This window comes from Strix aluco, chromosome 2 (genome assembly GCF_031877795.1).
Source record: "Strix aluco isolate bStrAlu1 chromosome 2, bStrAlu1.hap1, whole genome shotgun sequence".
Lineage (NCBI taxonomy): Eukaryota > Metazoa > Chordata > Aves > Strigiformes > Strigidae > Strix > Strix aluco.
In genome coordinates this window covers 37117540-37140924 of record NC_133932.1, presented here as the reverse complement: position 1 = coordinate 37140924, position 23385 = coordinate 37117540, and the positions used below count along the sequence as shown (strand labels likewise).

At 39.7% G+C, this 23385-nt stretch overlaps 1 protein-coding gene across 4 annotated transcripts in view; it reads left to right on the top strand.

The window, feature by feature from the left end:
- Positions 1–23385, top strand: part of ERG (ETS transcription factor ERG) — a 109676-nt gene that overhangs the window by 28797 nt on the left and 57494 nt on the right. The window contains exon 1 of one of the 4 annotated variants that reach the window (XM_074814370.1): positions 14242–14608. The exons of 2 other annotated variants lie outside the window; for them this stretch is intronic. In XM_074814370.1, coding sequence (XP_074670471.1) covers positions 14591–14608 — 18 coding nt within the window. In that variant the 5' untranslated portion in view covers positions 14242–14590. Of the gene's footprint in view, positions 1–14241; positions 14609–15485; positions 15520–23385 lie in introns of those variants that run through there. One more of the 4 variants, XM_074814372.1, reaches the window with a different exon arrangement.

Below are 23385 nucleotides of genomic sequence, written 5' to 3'. Positions count from 1 at the left end.
TCTTCTCAAGAAGTAGTGCTATGTTTTAACATGATCAGCATTGTTTCTTTAGCACAACCAGATAAAGAACAATTTCCTAAAATGATAAGTTTATTTCATTATGATGCCAAAATAGCCTACTGCATATCCAATGACTGTTTTCATATCCGGATAGTTTTTAGTGTCTTTGTCTACTAACCTGAATGCTTCTCTGAGTTTCTGACTCTATCATTGGTCACCAGGTCTGGTATGGTTGGAGTTTGGCAAGGCTGTTTTTCTTCTGACTTACGTGCATTTGATTACCTGATTTGCTGTTCTGTAGGTGTTGGAGGATGTCCAAACCTGTGTCAGATTTGAGTATTTTCCAGCAAAATGTTCTCATTTATAAGCTTGGCTTTTATGAAGCAGAGATGTATTTTTCTTTTATCAAGGCCCCCAGCTGTAACTCTCCCAGGGCTAGACCTGGAGAGGTGCTGGTGCCTCAGGACACACCCTAATTTCAGAGATGCTAGTCTCAGTACAGCTTGGGACTTGGCCTGCAGTGTGACAGCCCTTTTGTCTCTGAAGTGGAAGGGGCAATAAGCAACATCTCATTGATGGGTGTGATCAGATATTTCCCTCCATGAATCACCTTGTGACAGCACAGTGTGTCTCTGTTCTGCTGTTCTTTTACTGCCACATGCAGGGATAGCATTTGTGACTTTGAGGAGGAGACCGCTTTATTTTTAATCCTGCTCACTTAGGTTTTCTTCCTAGTTTTCTAGAAACTTAATAATAGTTGATACTCTATTAGCTTCCCATTTGAGTTTTTTTTTTTCTTCTACAAATTTCTGCATTTACCAGTAGCAACCTGAATTTCTACCTGCATTTGCCTACTAACCTCGGATTCAGGAAATTGCCTAAGTACATGCTTAACTTTCAGGGTAAACTTAAATTTCACTAATTTTAATAGGATTTAAGCATATGCTTAAAGTGAAACCTAAAATTAAATGCCCTTCCTGAATAAGGATGTTCTCCTGAGTCAGACCCTGCATACACTGCCTTAGAATAGATCCTGGCTGTCCCTTGAGTATGTTAGACATGCCGGATGCTTTCAGAAGTGGTTAATCTGATGAAAGAATTCATCTCAGAGTCATAAAGAAACCACAAGTTTCCTTCACTTTCAGTCTGCTGCTTTGATATCGTTGGTCAGCTGCTTGTGCTGCAAGAGCATTTGCGTGGAAGGTTTCATAGTCTTACGGTTGTATAGGTAAGAGATCTACCCAGCTGCTCACACATAAGAAGCTGATGTGACTTTTATTTCTTAACTCTATGCAGATAACCCGCTTTGTGAATACAGACTGGGCTTGTGTACTAGCATTTTGGAAGTGGAAGTTGTCAGATGAAGACCAAAACCTCCAATACTCAAGAATTAGGCACAAGATGATAAATCACAAATACTGCAAAACAAAGAGAGGGCAAGAAGTGCAAGGGACATGTACATTCCCATGAGTCTTCTTCCTTGGACAGACAACACACTGAAAACTTTGAAAAGGGAAGAAATACAGTGTTAACACACAGCACACTACCATATAAATGTAATATGGGAGATAGGCACCATTATTCCTGCTTGTGGCGCACTGTTGTAAATTGGACACAGCTCTTTGAGTATACAGAAACATTTTGGTTTAGAAATGTTTCTATATGTACAATGTTTTGACATTTCCTCATTTTCTCACTTTTTTTTTTTTCTAATAATCTAAAGCAACTCATGGAATTAAACTCAAATTTGTAAATATTTCACATGGCTTGGAATTATATTTTATAAGGGATATATTATTCACTTCTCCCCAAAATGTGGGGACAATATCCCCATTATGATATGTTCTTCTCAAAAACCATTCTCCCAGTGAAGTCCTACTCCCTAGCAATCTGCTTTACTTGGCCTAATTTATCCAGTGCATAAGGATGTTTGTCACCCTACTGTATCCTTTGCATTTCTTTAGTACATTGTAAATATTTGGGGAAGGGGATTCTTTCCATGCCTTGCCCTGGGAATCACCATGTAATGAATGAGATTGAAGCCCAAAATAGCATGGTCATTAGAGCATGAGTTTACGTATATAATTTCCATAAAGTACTTTAATGCACAAGATTTATTTTAATCTGTAGGTGGCAGGGTAATTTAAAATAAAAAATAAACAACTGTAGGAAAAAAAGACACAGTAAGCAAATTAGCCCAAGGGAGAAAATCCTTCAAATGAAACTTCACCCATAGCAGCTGAATATTTTGTTAAGAGCTGAATACACTAAAATCATCAGTGTAATTGAAGAGTCAACTGTTTTGACTTCTTTTGTACAGTCTTTAAAATTAATGACATAAATAACCATGTATGAATCTGGCTATTCATAGTGCAGAAAGTTCTGTTGTTTGGTATAGGAAGCTTGCAAAAGCAATCTACTTGTTTTTCAACCTTAGTTGAACTAACATGTATCATTTTATTTGTTATCCACTTCAGTTTTGTTTCAAAGGGCAATTTCTAGAATGACAACTTAGTAACATCAGACTTGCTGTAACTTTTGCATTTTTTGCTCAAGCCAGAAAAATATCCCACTTCTTGGCAGTTGATTAGAACCATTTACTATAATTTTTGATGCTGCAATTATATGGTTCTGTGTCAAATAATACATTCCAAATTCTTTCCTCATGGAGAGAGCTGTGTGGCTGGCAATATCTCGATGGACTTGCTTGGATCATACTTGTGATATTGGCAGATACACAGCTTTGGTTTTGCATATTCTTGGCTTGAACAAAGTCTGCACAAGCGTAACTTCGAGAGAAATGCATTCTTTTATAACATTATTCTTATGTGTTATTTGTACTCCAATGGCAGACAAAGCTTCCCCAACCCCCAGATCTGGGGCTGCCATTGTGCAGGACCAAGGATGAGTTTATGATTGAAGGTCCTGATCCAGGAAAGCATCTGACCAAGTGTTATATCGTAGTTCAATTTCTTGTAATTCCTTCTGTCCTGCTTTGCCCAGGACAGTTAAAGAGCAAGCAAGGGGCTGAGCTGGGGAGTGAATGACAAAGCTGCTGTCTTGGCAGGTGGCAAGTCCCGCTGGCCAGGGACGGAGGTGATCTAAGTGCTGAGCCTGGACATGTGCTAGACTACCATGGAGAAAGGAGTGGGGGGCTTTCCCTCCTTGAAAACATTGAAAATCATGCTCTTTCCTTTCTTTGCTTTCATGACAAGTGCCCTGAAGACAAAGTGTTGAAATCACTTAAAATACCTGTTCAAGGGAATCTCCAATGTTTTCAAAGCCTGCTGTTATTTTTGTTCAGGCCAAAACTGTTCAGCAAGTTTGTCCTGAACTAGCAAATGGCTTCATCTGTCCCCAAACCACATTCTTTGGCAAATAACTGCATTGCCCATAAATAAATACAGTTTCACTGAACTGTGATGCAAATGATGCATATGGTAAGAGGTCTTTGCAAGCTCAGCCTTGGAGGGGAACAAGCACTGTGCTTGAGTGCTGGGGTGTTAAACCATCTGGCTATCTTAGATACCTGTGGTTAGTTGTCAAAGTAGGTTGATATGCTGAGTAACTCTTTATGAAGAACTGGCACTAATAGTAGTGTCAGCAGCTCAGGGTACAAAGGTCAATCCATCTATACAGGACTGTTTTTCAAATGGCATTTTTCTATACTCTTGGTAAGCCCATTATCAATAAAATGGCTTTTAAAAGTCTGTTGAAGACTATTTTCCACATCAGACAGGAAAATCCAGGTTTTCTGAAAATTGCCTGCATTTTTTTCACCTGCTGTTTAGTTCTCCTAAAACTCTAAATATATGATTACACTGGTAAGTCTCGCAGTAGACTGACCTACACTGGACATGCAAACCAGTGGCTTCAAGCATTTGTGCCTACGGTATGTGAAGGCATGAATAGAGGCTCAGCTACAGCTAGAATGAAGCTTCTCAGAAAAAGTCAAAATTAAAAAAATAGTCCCAAGCCTGCAAAACCACATCCATAAATTTCTTACATTTTATGTAGTCTTAACGAAAGTCAATGAGAATGTAGTGTTCAATTGGGTAAAGATAAGCTCATATATAAGTCTTTGCAGGACTGAAGTTCACATGTGTGGTATTATTTTCAAAACCAAAATGAGATCATTAAAAAGAAATCCAACAGTTACAGTTGCTAAGTGACAAAAACACAGGTACCAGTAGTGTCCTTTGTTGAACGTAGGAACTGAAAAGCTACGAAATATTAACACTTAAAAAACCCATAAATCTTGGTTATTTGAAGTCTAAGGAGAATATCCTACTTTCCTGTTCCCATTCCCTTTCCCGTTCCCTTTTCTTTTCCCTTTTCCTTTTCCTTTTCTTTAATGCCAGATCATTTAAAAAAGTGACACTGACATGAATAACATTTCTTCTGCCCTCTTCTCGTAACCAATTTGCCATTTACAAGCCAAACAAAATTTTCGTCTTGATTCTCTTCATTGCTAACATAGAATTGTGTATGGGATACTGGTTACAAATTTATGGGTGAAGAGATGATCACCCCTTCATCAAGGCAGCCATTCAATGTAGGGGCGTATTTGACTGGAGGGACAGTCTGGGACAGGCTTGCCTCAAGTAGATCCTGTCCACATTTCATAAGGAAACAGAGCTCTCCATCGACTCAATGGAGGGCTTGAGAGCTCAAAGATAATCAGCTTTCTATGGGGTTGTATAGCTCAGTAGGGAGGTGAGGGAAACAAGTTGTGTGCCCACCAAGGGAGAGGTCGCAGGAGCGGTTTGTGCTGCACTGGGTGCATTTTGCATGGCATTTGGCCACGGCTGCCTGGCATACAGGCATGGACCCAGAATGGCTACAGAACCCTGACGCTTGCGCAGTGTCTGCGGGTGACAGGAGGGAGCGGAGGAATCCTTGGCTGTGGGGAGGGGGAATTAGGGAGCAAAGATGCAAAGGAAACCAAACTGCCTCAATGCCACAGCTCCTTTTTGAGAAATGCATTAACACTTCAGATAGACGTGCTTTAACAAGGAACTTCTTCTGTAGACCAGTCACAGTACGTTGTGGGAAATACTGGGCTAATTCTAGAGTGAGTAAGATGAAGTGATTCAAAGTCAGATCCAGCTCAATAGAAGAAGGGAGAGTTTAAACATTTATTTTTCAGTTGATACAGTCTTTTGGGAAGATAGAGATGAAGAAGGAGACACCCCGTGGAGTTGAATGCCATGAACTGGAGAAGTTTGGCATCTTCTAGGGCCAGGCCCAAAACACAGATCCTTTTAGAAAAGTGCCCCATTCTACAGGACTAATGCTGCATACAAAACTTTATTTCTGTTTTACTGGATCTCAGCTAATTGCGAATGGTTGTTGAGAAAGTCACAGGCCACCAAGGTAATTCAACACACATGTTTTAGCAAGTTTTTCACACATGTCTGGCAAGCCTTTCATAGTAGGAGAAGGCTTTAGGGATTCTTTCCCGGGCCTTAAATCATGCATTAAATTCTATCAATTATTGGTTCCCTCACTGTCTCCACTTCTGCTCAATTTTTGTTATTGGACAGTACTTTTTGCGTCTTGTAATATGACCTACTTAGAGCCCTTTGAAACTTGGAATTTTGTTTGCAGGAAACTGTGACACTGTGTAATTTTGTTTAATTCTCAGTGGGTTGAGACCTTAGTCCCATTGAATCAAAAGGAGTTTTGCCATCCATGTCAGTGGAAGCAGGACATTGTCTTTATTTTTCTTAAAACACTGTGTAACCTACAAAGTGCTTTAGATATGGGTGAAAAGATTGTGATGATGATGACAAATCCCAGGTCTGTAAAAACTCTGAGTTAGAATTATTTTGGCAATTAACTATATTCTGTGCCTTTTTCCAAAGTGATAAGCATTTTATGCGCTCAGTTTTTATCCATTAAAGTAATTGAGAACTCCTTTGCTCTCTTTCTTGCCGGTCTATTTAGTCCCCAAGAGAAAATATTTTGGTTTATTGTTGCCAAGTCCTTTGATTTCACTGTAGTACTTTTAAGATAATAACCTAATTTTCTTGTATGTTGTTGGAAATGTCTTTCTCTAAATGTACTGAGCTTTAGAAATGTGGCCATACAGAAATCAGATCAGGTAGGACTTTATCAGCATGACATTTCTTGGATGTTGGAAATACTTGGTATTTGTCATCAAGCTTTACAGTTCCAAGGTACCCTGTTACTCTTTAGAAGAGTTCACAGGCATGTTCTGTTCTGGTAATAAAAATTTATTTTATAAACTGCTTAAATAACACCAAAGGTAGAGAGTTGGCAACAAGCAGTTCCTGGGATCACCCAGTTTCCAAACAGAAGTCCTTTCTTCTACCAGATGATTGTGCGTGACCACCACTGCAGATAGGTGGTAAAGATCCCAGACATGGGATCTAGCAGAAGAGAGGAATGAGGCGTTTCATTGCTAGAGAAATGTGTGAGCTATTTGTAGCACATCATCATGCTGTGATTTGAGACCTATCCTCTCTGCTCTTCAGAAAGCCACAAGAAAACTGCAGTCTCTACAGGCATTTTTGGTTATTATTTCCTCTCGCATATTTGCTCTACTTTTCAAAAAGGTGGTAAATATTTTCAGTTTAATTGTATAACTGAGATTCAAGATAGTCCAGTGTTAGTTAACAGTGATTTTTTTAATTTTTTTTTTTCTCACAAGCCTTATGGTATTATGGGGTCTTAGAGAGAGCCAGAAATATCAGACAATTACAGAAATGTGTGACTTATCCTTTTTGGACCACAGAGCCTAACCTCAGGAGTATTCCTAGATGTACTATTACATTTTCCAAGTGCTTAATTTCTATTTATTTTTTGAATCTTACTGCAAAATATTTTTTCATTGATTATTGTTTTCATGCTTTCAGTATTTAAGAGGGCCAGCTAAATGTATTCTTCTGTCCTAGACATAAAAAAAGAAAACCAAAGAAAAACAAGTTACCAGTGCAGTGGAAGTAGTTTGCTTTTACTGTGTATGCATGCAGCATGCATTTAGTGTTTGGAAACAATGACAGGAATGGCATCTCCTTCAACCTGAATTTCTCCTTCATAATTTTGACAAAAGACAAATGTTCATGGAGGAGTCTTAGTTCATTGCTCCATCAACCTGTTGCTCTTCTAACTGTGCCCTGTCACCCACAGCCAAAAGTGGCACCAGGCAAGTGGTCGCTACTGCAGACAGGGTAATTATTTCAGTTTTGGCATAAGATGCTGTGAGATACCTGGCATGAATTGAGACAAACTAAGTAGACCAAAGTTTTGTTTGTATGTCTACCATTTCTTTTACATTTTCTCTCTTCCTAGTGCTGAAGAATTCACCTTTGGTAGAAGACAGCTGTCTAAATGGAAGGAGTCTGATCAATACTGGGAAAAAGATCAATGGGGAATCAATTTTTTTGTTGTTGTTCAAATCTTGAACTACATCTGAGTTCATAATTAGCAAAAAGATGTATGAAAGTCCTGAGGGTTTCTATTTGTGTCTGTCTGTCTGTCTGCTAGGGTGGGGGTGGGGATATTCCTGGGTGTGTGCATGTATCTCGAGGTGGTCAAAGGGTGGCAGATTTCAGTTATTAAGAATGATCTGGATTAGCCCTGGTCTTTCTGGGTCACTACATTTCAAACACAGATATTTCACATCTGTTTCTTGTTCACAGCCACTAACAAAGAAGTACAATACCAAAAGAGTCCCAGTTTTAGATGCGTGTCTGGTCCTTTAAGGAATTCAGCTAGTTACTTAGAGAGCGGGGGAAAAAAAAAGCACAGCTATACCTCCTATTCAAATTTGCAGATTAGGCAAAAACCTGGAGGTGAAAGGTCAAATAAAACAGTTGAAAGCATGTTCTGTAGACTTCCTGGTTGTGGAGCAAAAAAAAGAGCATGCAGTCCTCCAAAGCATGCTATAAAAGCCAGAAGAGTGTGAGAGACACTTTAATAGGTTCCATTCTTGATGAAAATCTTGAAACAGCCTCACTAATACGGTGTAGAAATCCAATATGCCAGACATATTTGCTGTGTGAAATGCCCATCAATCTAGGGCTGGCAGGACCTTGAAGGACAGTGTTCTGTAATACCAGTTCAAACTATTGTGTAGTTCAGTTAAAATTATCTAAAACATTTGGAAGAAAGTGATGAAAAATGTTGGCCTTTGCCCTCACAGTTATGTCTTTTTTCCTTGAAGAGAAGTTCCTTTTTTGAAGTGTTTTGGTTTGGTTTTGGGTTTTTTGTGTGGTATCGTCACTTAACCAGGTTTAAATTAGCATCAAACATAAAACAAATAGCTTTCATATCGGTGGCAATTTTCAGCTGAAGGTTTCAGCACACTTTAATTACTAGTCTGTACAGCACTCCTTTGGCATTTGGTTATTCAACTGTTAACATTTTGGAGATGGGAAAATTAAGGAAGAATTAAAAGAAAATTTAGGTGAGATTCATCTCACATAAGCAGAGTTACCCAAAAGGTGGATGTCTCAGATAATCGTATAGGTTCCCTTTTTAGGTAATGGAGAGAGAGAAAAAGAAGTACTTTAGAGGTGTGATTCATCTCACCTCATTTAAGCAGATGTTGTAGGTGAGACTGAATGACATGATGAAGATAGTTGTATTGCAGAAGAAGTCTTAGAGAACTAGCTTAGTTTTCACACCTACATTTAAAATCATTGAAGCCTGATGAAGTGAACCCCACTTCAGCAGTGATTCAATTCCCTGTCTGCAAATGAGTGTGTCAGCACTCCCTGTTATGAAGTACGTGTGTTGACTATTGCAAATAACTCCAGTGTCAATATAATAGTGACGTGTAAACAGAGCTCCCATGTCATGTCCCATTTCAGTGGTATTTTTTTTTATGTAGAGAGTATAGCTGGTTTCCAAAGATGATTAGAGCAGAAAAGGTGGGCAAACAGTGGTGTAGTCACCAAAAATATTTTGGCTGATAGAAGTTTAAATAGCTTGAGTCATAGTTAAGGACTCAGTTGCAGTAAATGAAGTACTTTCACTTTGAAAACTTCCAGCATTTCATTTCTGTTTAACTTTGTCCATCGAAAAACAATCCATTCTTGATTACTATTGTTCCATGAAGTAAAATTAAAAAAAAATCATGTTGCCCCCAAATCAGACTCTCTCCCGACTCTTCGGTTCTGCCAGAGAGTGAAGTGACTTCATTGCTATGAGAGGAAGGAAGGTGGGGAAAGACGGGAAGGGACTAATTGTCTGAACGGGTTGGAGCAGCTGAAGATAGCGCGTGGGGTGATGGAAAGGAAGCAAAGATGGGAGAGTGAGAAAAGATTAAGTCGTAACCAGCCCTGAGGGCAAAACCGACAGTGGGTGCCACCACAGCAGGAAGAAATCTCTTTTATCTGCTCTGTTAAAGTACTCCTGTTATTAAAAGAAGTAATTTCTGACTCTGGAAAGAGCTGTTCATTGTGTCGCGTTGGAGGAAACAATGCAGCCAGGCGAGCCAGCAGCTCCCCTTTAGAGGGGCCGGGAGCACCCTCTAGTGACGGCCGGTGCCGAGCTGCCCGCAGCTCCCAGGGGTGCTCAGCGCTAACTGGGGGGAGGGACATCGAAGGGATGAGGACGTGTTCCTCCTCCTTCCACTGTGGTGCAAGACCCGGTGGTAAGGGAAATGAGAATCGTGAAAGCTTGGAAAGAGTACTGGAGGAAAGGGTGCTTTTTGTGGGATGCATGCTGTATTGCCCAGTGGCCAGGTAGTGATAATTAGTATTAATTATGCAGCTTTACATGGGCTGCTTGCTTTGACATAGTAATTGGAGTTTGGCAAAAGCAAATGCCCCACTTCACTCAGAGTAGTGCCTTCCTCCCAGAGCGCTGACCTCCACGTTTCCAGCCATGGAACAACAGACATGAGCCCACCCCAGAACTGGACCCCATTTTTCCCAGGATGGAGTTTGTCCTGTGCTCTCAGACCTGGTGCTGCATCCAACCCACTCAGGTGCGGAAAGAAAAGGTCCCTTCAGCATCCCCGAAGGCCCAACAGTCCTGGGGACAGGGGAATGAGGGTCCATCACACCAGAGAGAAGCACTTTTGCTGCTGGCCCTGCAGTCCCTCGGGGCAGGTTGTGAAATTCTGTTCTTCTCCTGAGCACCCCTGTTTGTTCCCCTGCTAAAAGCCCATTTCTTTGTGGTGAGGGGAGAGTTTCCCCTTCTGTGAGTTGATTTACTGACATTTTCTTCAGAGCCAGCTGAAAACTGTGAATTAAAGGGAGGAAGTCCTGCTGAAGGGCTTGCTGACAACTTGGTAAGAGTGTATTTGGCCCTCACACACTGATCTGAGTATGACCAAAGTGATGTCTGGAGATACATTTAAGCAAAATGCTGCATGTTTTTGAGAGGATTAAGACCTTTACAGATGTATCTTCATGTGCCATGAAGTAGCATTAATTTTCCTGAATTTCTTAAAATCTGCTTGCAAAAACTGCAATGCAAAGTCTTTTATTGTACTCAAGTTTTTTTATTTTTAGCCTGGTTCTAACTAAAGGAGATCCTTGTTACCTGTAATGTCAATAAGAGGAACAGAGCTTGCCTTGCCTTGCCTTGCCTCGTCTCGCCTCGCCTCGCCTCACCTCGCCTCGCCTCTTGCCTCGCCTCTTGCCTCTCTTTTCCCTGAGTTATTTATAATGTTAAGAAATCTGTACGGTTAAAGGAATGAAGGGCACATTATTAGCAGTACTAACAACATTTTGAAAGTAAAAGGGAAAGAAGATATGTGGTCAGGCTGCTGAACAAGCATTGTGAAAATAAAGACATAGTGGCACTAGTGAGGGTAGCAGAGTGTGTCTCTAGTGTCTTGGTCAGCCCAAGGCTGAGAGCAGTGTTCTTGGTTTACCTCACAGACAGCAAGATTGATTGCAGATCTGTTTACGTAGGGAATATTGCAATATATTTCCTACGTTGTAACACTCTATATGATATGAAAAAATCCGAGGACAGGATTGTTTTTAGACATAGTGGTGTTTCAAATAGCATGAGAAATGGTCTCTTTGGAAATATTTTACATGTGTTTAGGTGAGTACATGCATACTGAACATATTCTAGTATATCCTAGAAAGGATGCAACACGCAAACCAACATTTTTCTTTGGAAATTCATCTTCTTTGTTTAGGACCTAGTCTAATTACTTCTTTTGCATGGCCAAACCAAATACTTAGGTCTGTATAAGGCCCTGCTAGTTTAATCAGACTTAGATCAGCATAGATCAGATCCTTCTTTCTCCAGTTTAGAAAGCTCTGCTCTAAAGAGGGACCTCTTCAGTCCTAAAGGTAGAAGGCACTTAAAGCAGTGTTTAAGCCTGTCTGTATTTGGGAAAGAACTTAAGCACAGCTGTAATTCTAAAACATGTGCAAAACCCCTGTTTTGGTCAAGAAACCGAAGCACATGTGTAATGTTAACACATACTGTAGTGTTTTGTTGCTCTGTGGTTTCTAGATGCAGGTTTGAAGGTAGAAGAAAATTCCAACAGAAAGGAGCCCAGACAAATTAGAATGACAAGCTTGAGAGAAATTAAGGGGTGAGGGAGTGTTAGGTGACTTGTGTGGATTTTGTTGACCAAGATGCATTTTTTCAAACTCACACAGCATTATTTCAGACAATAGCACATAGTTGCCTAACATAACAAAAACGTATTTTCTTTCTATTTAACCTTAACAAAATGCAGAAAAGAGAAAAATAGAAGAAGTGTTTGTACTATTTTTCTTTTGCAACTGGATGATGGTGATTTGATAACCCACTATTTTCCTTTCCTTACAATACCAAGGCTCTGTCTTGCAATTGGATCGACATAAGCATAAGCTCTCAGAAATCTGCCTGTGGGTATTAGTTTGAAAGTCAAATAAACTTCACTGAATTCTTTGGCACAGAATGTGTGCCAGTTTAAAATGGCAAAATCCTTACCGGGCTGTGGGCTCTGTAAAACTTATATAATAATAATGGAGCTCAGCAGTCTGATACTGGCTGCCTTATGCTTCCAAAAGCCCTATATAAGTCAAGAGGAGGTTTGTCTATATGGAGGTAGGCTGGAGAATAATCATTAATAAAACCTGCTTGTGAATTAATTTGTTAGATCCCATCCGCTGGAGAGCTGGAACTGATACTTCAAGCCTCTCAATATATTTGAGAAAAACAAAATATCATGGGCTTAACTGGAGTGGAAGTCACCCAACTGAAACATTATACAATGCTTTGAAATTTCAAGAAAAAGGTTCTAATCTTTTGGCTGTCTTGCTCATTGTTTGGAGATGAAAAGGGAGGAAATCAACATCCCCATGAAATACAATTACTGTAAATTGCTTTCTTTTCATACTGTTTGTAATGAAAATAGGAAAGTTACCAGAAGTTACCTACTCTGCAGAAGCACAGTAATTCAGTAAATGTAGACTGCAAGAGGACATTCAGCAGTGCAACACCGGATTTCTACTTGAACCAACTAATGGAGAATATAAACTATTGCATGGCAGTGCTGACTCTGTATTGCTCTGAAGTGACCAGAAGTCATTTTTACAGTGCAAGAAACCAGAGCTTCTTAAAGTGAACTATAAAATCAAGCTAAACTTATAAAACTTGAGTTGATCCTGTGGCACCTCAGGATCCTGAGCCTTGAGCTGTCTGATGGGGCTCCAAGGCTTGTGACGCAATTGGAGATGAGTTGAGACACAGGCTTAGCTGGGTGGCACACTACCAAGCTTGAAACAGGGTCTTCCCAGGGGTAGCTCTGCCAGATCCCAGTTGCACTGGTCCTGCGTCACTCTGTTGTGTCCGGGGTTTCCAGCGCTTCGGTCCTCATGGGTCACCTGGAAACAAGGATTTCCCAGGATCTAGCGGGTGGCAGAGCCATTCCTGTGAGCAGGAGTGTGTGGACAAGCCTTTCTGCTGCCCTGCCCCAGGTGAGATGGAGCAGCGCCTGCAGGATGAATGCCCGAGGGCCAAGCAGGCAGTGCTTCGTGTCCTCCATGTGTGTCTCTGGAAAAGTGCACGGCCGCGTTTCACCTTCTTCGGGTCAGGATAGGAGGGGAAGAGTGAATTGTGTGTCATTGTGTACCATTTGAAAAAAATGCATGCCGAATGCCAGCAGTCATCTCCAGTTACAGAACAACACTCCGATTTCCTTTTCTTTTCCTAAGGAGCATGAGAGGAAGGCATTGGGAGAGGGTGAGGTCAGCTGCTTCCACTAAATAATACTATGACAAGCCATCACTGTTTCTTGAGTTCCTAGTCAGAGGGCAGGACCTTATTACAGCAGGAATTATCTACCCAGTGCTGCAGTGCTTTACGTGTCCATGGTTTGATGTTATGAGAAATCATAAACCAGTTGTATTAGGAGCAGCTTTTAAAAATTACAAGGTTATTAAAAAATCAATAAATTCTGACTTCCTTTAATTTTTCCTTCAATTTTTGAGGGTCCTATTTTCAACCTTTTCTCTTTTAGCTGAAAGCTCAGAATCTCTTGACACCAGGAACTACGTCTTTTACAAAAACATAAGATGTTGTGAGACTCATACGGGCAAGAGGGTTGTGCCAGCACTGGATCCTGAGTGGTTCTTCACATGTGGACTTTTACACTGGCTGGTACTGTGGAAACACTTTGCCTTTGTTATTCCCATCTTTTTTTTTTTTTTTTTTTTTTCGGTTCAGGACTCCTAAGCAAGGGTCTGGACAGAGACGGTATTCTGTTTGCACAGCTGGTAGTTTTGGGGTGCCCTGTGCCTGCCAAGTACTACAAAAGTACAAATAAAAATACAACACTGAATAAAAAATGACTATCACACTCCAACTGCTAGGGGAATCGCCAGTGGAACCATCTAATTTTCATGCATGGATAGAGCTGTGAAGCAAAGGAGGAGTGTGGAAAATTTAAGTCTATGGAATTCATGCATTTGCTTTTGAAATGTCTTTTTGTGACTTCCTTTCCTCATTAAGAAAGAGGCATCAAAAGGAATTGATTGTCTCCAATGTACTAGCTTCTTCTCTAAGAAAAAAAAAAAAAGCTAGATCAGATAGGCTAGAAAGTGTCAATAGCTCAAGAATCCAGGAATGAGGTTAATGGACAAATATAGATGGGGCGTAAGTGAGGCTAGACTTCATTAACATATTTGGAGTTACACCCGCTTATACCAAGTCTGGCATTGGCCCCGAATCAGCAATTCCCCAGTGAATAGACTGCATGAAACTAGTGCTGAATTTGGCCCATTTCATCTGACATCTGCATCCTGCCTCAAAGTGGCATGTCACACTTACTGCACATCAGATCACACCTGCCCAGGCAGTCACAGGCAATTGACTTTTTTGTTTAAAAAAAAATTTTAGAAAAAAAAAAATGTAGTCACATATCATCAAGAAAAACAACATTGTTTTAGGACTCTTATCTCTTCACTCCCAAATATCCTGTTTCTTCGAGCTGCAGTGGCCAGGACCAATAGAAACCTCTTCCTGCCATTGGCTGACTTCATTTCCCAGAGTTAGCACAATCTCATCCGCTCTAAACAACCTCATCAAAACTTCTTTCTGGTCAGAGCGAAGCAATAATTATTATTAGCAATTATTAGCGATCAATAATCTTGATCACATTATGGCAAGCACTATTAAGGTAAGAAAGGGGTACCTTTTTTGTTGGAATTTTTTTCAGTGGCGTATTCTTTGGTTTCCTTTATCAACCTAGATAAGTTAGAATTGGGCAACACCCCCACTGCCACAATAGAGGACAACAAGATTTCCTTTGTACTGCCTAGTAAATTTCCTTTTTCCTACTCCAACCATCCGCAAGGCTTAAAAACTTCAAACTCGGAAAAAAAATTGAGTTTTTTAAATTCAGTGTTCAGTGCTGTGGATTGCATATGCGAAGCCCTTTTATGAGAGCTTCTGAAATTTCTTGTAGGTATCATTCTGACAACTTGGATGTGTTTGCGGACTGCCATAAGGGGAGAGGGTGTGCACTGGAAGGAAAAAAAGGGTTCCTAAGAGCACTAACCTTTTGGATACTTTTAAAGGCTTCTCTTGTTGATGGGGACACAAATATTAGCAAGTGGGAATGAGAGGCACCAGTTCTTCTTTCTCTGTCATGCAGGTGTTAATTATGTGCTTTTCTAGAAACTCTTATCCTTATACTTGGGACCTTTCTAAATGTTATTTTAATGGTGGCGGCAAGATCTCATGGGCATGTTCTTTTATGTTTTAATTTTTTGGACAATAAAATTCTCTTATTGGCTTATAAATTGATCTTGGTGCATTTTATTTTTTTTTTTTAAGAATGGCTTTGCTGAGTTTTTCAGATTGTGTCACTTAGAAAGTTGAATAAATCTATATGTCTGTCTATCTAGTTTTTGCTTCTCTGTATGTTGCAATAGATAGCAGTTACAGATATAGCAATAGCTGTGATTAATTGCAGAAGTATAACTGTAACTAAACGCTTTGTGATAGTGAAACTAATTTTACGTAAAGAGCAAAACAGCATGTACAGTGAGGACTCCGCAGCGTTGTATTATCAGATTTGGGATCAAGGTATTTGTTTTTTTCGTGGTATTGTGTATTTCTGTACTTTTCTAATTATGCCAGAGATTTAGTAAGAGATAGGGAATAGCAGCGGTGCCTGACCATTAGCTAAGTGGAGCTGCAGTTTGATTTCTCAGTAATTTCTGCTTAGATGTTTACATTTTAAAGATCATTTGATGCTTTTTGTGACGGTTTTTGAAATCTGAAAGTTTTGCCTGAAGACAATGTGATTAAAAAGAGTTATGAAATTTCTCTTTTTGTAATCACTGATGCTTTCAAGAGGTTATCTATAGAGACAAAGATCTGAATCTCCTCTGCATTGCTGGCCAGTATCTACTATATGCTAAGTAGCTCCTCAAATAGCTGAATTCCCTTTGGTTTTGCGATGTATTTCAGAGCACACAGGACATGACAGGCGCTCTATGAAAATCTTGAGGTTCAGGGAGTCGTGTTTTGCATTGCTAAAAGAAGGGCTAAGTGCTGAGATAGTAACACTGGTTTTTGCATCTGGTAATCAGAATGCACTATTGATGTTGATGGGAAATTTTTTTTCAAAAATGATGGTACAGTAAAATCTTAGATGTTGTATGCATTTTGAGGAGCTCTTATTATTTATTTTTTGAGGTTTTATATTGGCTGAATTATAATAGGGTAAATGATTGTAAACAATATCTCATCATTATTATTTTACCTCCACCTTACAGAGGTGAGAAGAGACTGCGCGCAGCTGCGTATTATACAGCCTAGTAATGCAGTGCAGTCAGCAAAGCCTCCTGAGTGGAAGAACATACATTTTGTCTCCTTGTCTGGGAGGGTGAAACTTGCAGGGGGAAATAGGCACCCCAAAACGTTGAGGATTTTGGTGCCCAGGGTGCTGGGAAGGCCTTCTATGCTGAAACAAGGATTTTATTTATGCAAGTGCAAAATGTAAAATGACTGGAAAGGAATGACAGGTGCTTTGTACTCCAGATGCAGGAAATGTACTCTGACATGAAGCTAATCCAGTCCAAAGAGATTCAATTCCTCTTCTATACCGAGTACATAAAGAAGTCATTTAACTGAGAGGTTTCTGAAATAAAGAAATTCCATTTGAAGGCCAAACGAGTGTTTGTGCTTTTGCTAAACAAACAATGTTTAGCAAATGTTTTTTTCAATTTCAATATAATGGTCTGTGCTGTCTGCTGACAATGGGTAGCCCAACTATCCCGATGCAGGTGATGAGGTTGTGGTCAAAGAAGGTGGAGAGCCTTGTCTGGGATCTCTGTGCTGGGAATTCACTGTCGTCTTCAGGGAAGTCATGGAGTCATTAAATGTCAAAACTGGGTTGCGAACGGCTATGTATTTGTTCATAACTGGGTAGAAATTGCTCTAAACGTACACACATGCAAAGGTGGCCTTCCAGTAAGACTGTTTGATTCATCCTTTTCCTATCACAAACCTGCAGACAGACCGGTGGGACACTCGGGACTCATGACTGACTTAACTGGGGCTAATCGGTATCTATGAAGGCAAGCACTTGTGTAAGCTTTCTGGCACTGGGTTTGACATCACAAGCATGACTTTACCGGAATATACATCTCTTCTTGTCCTCTGCTCTCCTTCTGCTGCCCCCTTCCCCTTCTCCCCCATGATGGGGAAGGCTCTGGGTGGAAGGTTTCTCCTAAGAAGGAGGATGCAGCAGTATCTTCTTCCTAGCATCTGACATGGATGGCTCACTTTAATTCTTAGCTTTACGCTGTAAGAGCAGTCACCCTCGCTCAGGCTGGGGACCTCTCCCTCTGACCAGGAGCAGGGACGACTCCTGTGGAGGGTGATGTAGGAAACTGCAGAGAGGAGAGTGGTGGGAGAAGGTGTGCACCTCCACAGCCAGGATTTTGGTTTTGGTATGTGGTCAGGGGGCTGATATTTCTGATGCATTCGCTTCCCTATACCTGGTGCACACACAGCTAAACTCACTGTTATGTTTTTTTGACATTTGAAGGATAAAATGTTTTTTCCAAGTGGAGAAGGTCTCCTAACAGTCAGGATTTCAGTGCTAAGGTGACATGTTTCCTTCTGGCACAGGTTGTATCTGGCAGATACATGCAGTAGCACAACGGTGCAACGCACTGAAGATGAAGACTATCAAATCAGTGCACCACTGCTAATTATAAGTGTCCCACTAGTTACTGTAAATACAATTTTAGAAAATATCAAAGGCTTCTGAATTAGGCATCAGTATTTTTGGTGGTTTTTTTAATAGAATGGAGCAAAAATTACTTAACCGTTACCTTGGGATGAAGTAAAAATACTTATCCTGAAGGTCATTTGGGGTTTTTTTCCCATTATCCTATAGTGGAGGAAAGAACCTTAAATAGAAAAATACAACTAGCATTCTACTTGCTTGTCAAGTAACAAGTCTTGTATTTCTCTCCCTGCTGCCAATGCAGTTATTCTTAGAAAACCTCTTCAGTGAGTTATCTTGAATTTACAGTGACTTACTGATTACGCTTGTGGATATTTCTTTTACTCTCATTTACTTCTACGTATGTGCATGTCCACTTGTTATTATTGATTTGTAATGTCCTGTTCACATGGAAGCTACGATATCTGGGAGAAAAAGTCTTATGTATTTGATAAAGGACAGGATGGTTTTATGGTTTCTAAAGTTTGAAAGAGTATGGATATACTGATTAAAGCAGTATATGGTAGCAAGAAACTTTATTTGGTGAGGAATCTTAGTCTGTGCTTCTCACTATAGTATTACTTTTCTCTTACTTTCTTTTAGAAAATCTAAGTACTCACTCATATACTTCTAAAGCCAAGGAAAGCTGGAGATGGTTAAAAAAAACCCCGTTCTTGGTGTATGGAAATGTTTAAGTCTTTGTTTAGAGGACTACATCTGCACTGAATCCAACAGAACTAATACAGTAATTTGTACTTCTGTTCCTTGCATTAAAAAATTTATAAATATTATTCTCTTTTTATTCTTATCACTTAGCAAATGATCCAGTGGTATATTTAACTTTAAGCCTGTAAATACTTCCACTGGCTTTGGTGATATGACACAACCTTCTTAAAGCTAAGCACACACCTGAGTGCTCTGCTGAATTAGAAGCAAGAACAGCAAGAGTGCCTTACATCACTTAGCCTGATCTTGCACTCCTTAATTCAATGTTTCCACCAATTTCATGAAGATTTTGTTCCAAAAAAGGCAGTAGAATCAGACCTATAATTATTTCCAGGTAAAATAGTATTTGTGACTCAAATACAAATGAACAATTTCAAGGAAGAAATAGTCACATAAGAACAGAAGAAGGTATTTTGGGGGATTTTTGTGTTGTTTTCTTTTGCTTTTAATCATCAGTCATTTAAGTCAAACTGGTTTGTGGCTACATATGCCAAAATGAAGTCAAATATAAGGATTTTGCTTTCTAGAATCAAGTCCCCAGGCAAGGGACAACAGCTGGAAAATATGTATGTTTGTCTGAGTTGGTTTGTTTGTTTGTTTTTTCTTAACAAGAACTATATTATCTCTTAACAAAATGTTTTTCAGCAAGTTCCAGGAGTTACAAAAGGCCTTTCAGAAATAACGTTAAAAGAATCAAGTGCTCTTAGAGAATGACTTGCTGAAAAATACAGAAGTAGTTTTGAGAAATGTGAATGCTAAAAGAAGATACTTATTTTCCAAGTGAGAGTTTATAATCCAGTAAAAATATATAATGCTCTTCATTCAAAAAGTAGTAGGCTTCATAATGCATGTTTCAGGCCAGCAGAATTCTTTCGAAAATCAGCAAAGTGGAGAAAAGAAAAAGAAAAATTGAATTTGTATCACTTGTATTATCAATTTTAACAAAGTAAAGGTAATAGCTTTATTGGAAAATACCACATGCAGTGCCAAAGCTTGTCAAGTTAACAAAAATCTTTTCAGTGACTGCCATGTGGTTTCTATCAGATTCATCATTAACTACTAAAAAATTCTGTTGATAGATAATTATACAGTAGAGAAATACTAGCAGCTTTGCATGTTGTCAGTAATGAAAAGCCAAGGGTTGGCCAAAATGGCATGTGTTCTGCTAGCTGTCTTGCTCTCCTTAATATATATTTGTGTATTATTGAAGAAATGTTGACTGTGTTCAAAACACCAACGATACAGAAACTTTCAAGCGCTTATATGAAAAAGGTATCAATCCTTTTCTTAAAAGATGAATGTGTCTTTATGATTGAAAGGGTTATGTTAAATGTCGTAACCAAGCCTGAGGTTGGATAGTGCTGTGTCCTTCAGTTTATTCCCTCCCCCCCCCCCCCCCCCCTTAAAGAGGGGCTGCATAATCCTCTAAACAACTCATCACAGGGAACAGAGGGAGAAGAAATTGCAGGAAATCTAGTGAGATTCAGGTTGCAAACCTGTATCACAAGGAAGTTTCCTCTTTCCTTGGCATACATCCTTAGGCACCGGGCTGCTGGTTTTTGCTATGCACATAGTCTTCTATTAGAAAGATTAGACCTTTCTAAAGATTTTCCTTTCAAGAAAGGGATATTAGTGGGTAATCAACAACTAATATTAGTAATGGCTTTTAATAACTGCTGTGTACAAACCAGTGATTACCACTTCTGGTAATTATCATGTCATAAATCTAATTTGTTTCAAAGTAAAGTGAATAAAATTACAATTATTGTAATAAAAATGTCACTGAACATTAAAAGGTAAAAAAAAATCCTGTGTAATAGCAATTTTGTAAGGCTAGGCTGAAGGACACACCAAGTGATAATCCACATACAGTGGACCAGGCAAATGGTCTTTTGGAATGGTGGATTTTGGAAATAGAGTGCAAAGAATGCATGTGGTATGATGTCTCCCTTCAGTTGCAGTGTATGTTTATTTGGAGCGTATGTCTGAACTGATGGGTGGGAAATGGTGTCACTAGACTGGCATAACCTTTTCACACTAGGAAAAGATCTGACTTGCTTAGTTAAATGTATGTGTTGCCAGGGTAAGCAGTGCCTGATAGATGGGAAGGAAATACAACAACAAATTACAAGGACTGGGTATATGCAAATACCTGCAGGAAGGGGTGGTGAATAACTATTTATGGGAAGTGGCAGAACTCTTTAAAATGACCTACCTGACCTAAGAGAGATGAGGGAGCAAGATACAGAGAAACAGTGCTATAACTGGGGAAAAAAGCCACAGGAGACTGGAAGTGTTTGATTTGACAAATCCGTAATTACAGTTGTGCTGAAAGAAACAAGTAGCAGCATATTAATTCTACATGGAAGATTTTGCATAACTGTAATGCTAGCCTGTAAGGTTTTTTTTAAACCTCATTCTTTGGAGTTGAAAAACATCTTTTTTTAGATGATATGTTTATTACCTTGATAAACAGTAAAATGCTGCTACAGCAATTACCTTGATGATAAAGAGTCTGTAGACAGATACTTCCTGCGTTTATTTCCTACCCAGATAAGTTGCCAAAATCAGGGACTACCAATACAGGAAATGCTTTCAATAGGAACTTCCTATCTGTTTGTATCTAATTCGCTGAAAAGATCCAAGCCCTTCTTGTTTGATATAAAGGTAATGTTCTATCTGTTACTATTTAAACATTTAAGCCACAGTACAACACATTTGTAAATTTAAGACCAATGCTGTTAATGCTGGACTATGAAATAGCTGGGGGTTTCTCCACAATGGTAGAAAAATTGACCCTGCATTTTACAATACTGCAAATCAGGATGCTTCAAAATTCATTGTCATTCCATCAGAAGGAGAGCAAGCAACCTCCATCCAGCTCCTTGTTATCTGTATCCTTTCCTTATTTGTATGCATCACCAAATAAAATATATATTTCACTAGCCCTTGAGGAGGACTTCTCCAGCAAATAATTCAGAGCGTGTTGTGGATATATTAAAGAGTCAGGGTCATTTCTTGCAATCCACAGTGACATATATATTCAACCAAAATGACTGAAACAGAAATTTTGCCTGACTTTACGGAGAAATAAAACCATGAAAACCTGTATGTTTGAACTTCTGCTAAGAGAAGGAGAAACTTAGAGCAACAGAAAAGTAAACAAAGATAGAAAACCTCCATTGCTAATCATAACTTAAGAGTAATTGCTTTCAAGCACATGAATAGAATGAATGAGAATCTACGAAACATGTAGTAAAATTGGTGAAAATGAAGTCAAAAGTATTTGGCCAATGGCTTGACTGGGGCCAGGCTTTCACCCAAGTTATTCAGGAGCTCAGTCCGAATTTTGTGCATTGTTTTGCCAGTGATACCCCTGGAGTCATTCCAGGTTTCTGCCACTGTGACTGAGATCAGTATCTTGGCCTTTCCCCACAGAGGTGACTAGTTCTTTGTTATTGTGGCTTCATATATATCGTGCCTTTTCATCTTTGAAGAATAGACTCATGCTCAGTTATCTCCTCAGACTATTGTGGGAAAGGCAATTGTTTAAGTTGATGTTGTGGTCTAACAGCCTGGGAATCTGGGATTGGATTTACAGACCCTTCCAGAGACTGTGGTGAATGCATCACTTGGAGCACTGGCTGTCAGATGGGAGAGCGGGTCCTGTGGGGACCTGACCCAAAAGCCCAGTTACTGCAGATGTGTTCTACAAGTTGAGGTTAATTTTGACAAGTAATTTCCACAAGGCCATGGGTGAAGAAGCTCTAGGAGGTTCCCCCTTGGCTTTCGGTTCACAGGGGTGTTGGGGAAATTCGTGCTCCATCCTGAAAGCGGTGTTCCTGAGATGTGGTTAACCAGCTCTTATCTACTTGCATACATATTTATTATTGTTACTCTTTGGCATATTCACATCAGCTTCCCTCACGCATAAGGTATTCCCTTGGAAGTGCTCAGAATTGTTGCTTTTTACTAATCAGATCAACTCACTAAAGTGGTAGCCAGCGACATTTTTCACATTATTTCCATACAGCCATTACCTTTTAAAAAATTTTCCTGCTATTTGTCATCAAGGCACCGTTACATGTACCATTTTCATGGAATTCAGAATCTGATTGTTTAGTCTACGTAAAGGGGGAAAAAAGAGGGGGATCCTGTGCCTTTAATGTTGTTTATAACGGTTGGACAGAGCTTGTCAGGTGAAGGTTAATTGCTCTCCAGTTAAAGCAGTTCTCTGCACAGATGGGTTATCAGGGCTGAACACTCGTTACAAGATTAATCTCGTTTCCGACAAGACTTCCCTTTCCTTCAACTGATTTTTGCTCAGCCATTGGACCTGTCACCAGCCGTTAAAAGAAGGGTGGGTTACCTCTGGGATATTAATGCTTCTGTGCAGTGAAACAATACAAAGTGTGTGTCATATCGTTAGGGAACATCTTTAGGAGACAGCACATTTCAGTGCTGTTCTGAAGGTCGAGATTCATAAACAACAGAAACAATCAGGAACATTTGTATTAACCCTCTTAATGAACACAAACTCCAGCTGAATCATCCACAGGCTCCTTTTTCATGTCCGTTCTCTTCTAAGTGTGGTATTTTTTTAGTTCCAAAGGTGTATTTTTTTTGAAAATTTTAGTCAACGAGATAGCCACTTGTGATGTGGAACCCGGGACTACACTTCTGTCCAGTCAATTAACTGATGGACATGACCACTTCAGTTAATGCTTGTTTCAGCACGAGGAAATATATCATGGTGGCCACTCCACGAAGTTCAAACTTCGGGAGTTATGTTTTTGGGTCTACAGTAAACCTGTTGAATCTTCCTCTTTCTCTAAGCTAGAGTAAATCAGAACTGGAACTGCTATATCCAATGGGCTATAGAGGTATAAGGTGGATGTAAAGTGAGAGGAGAACCAGGCACGTCATGTTCTTAGCATAATATTGCCTTGCTAGCAAAGACTGCAGCAGATCTGCCAGGCCAGGGT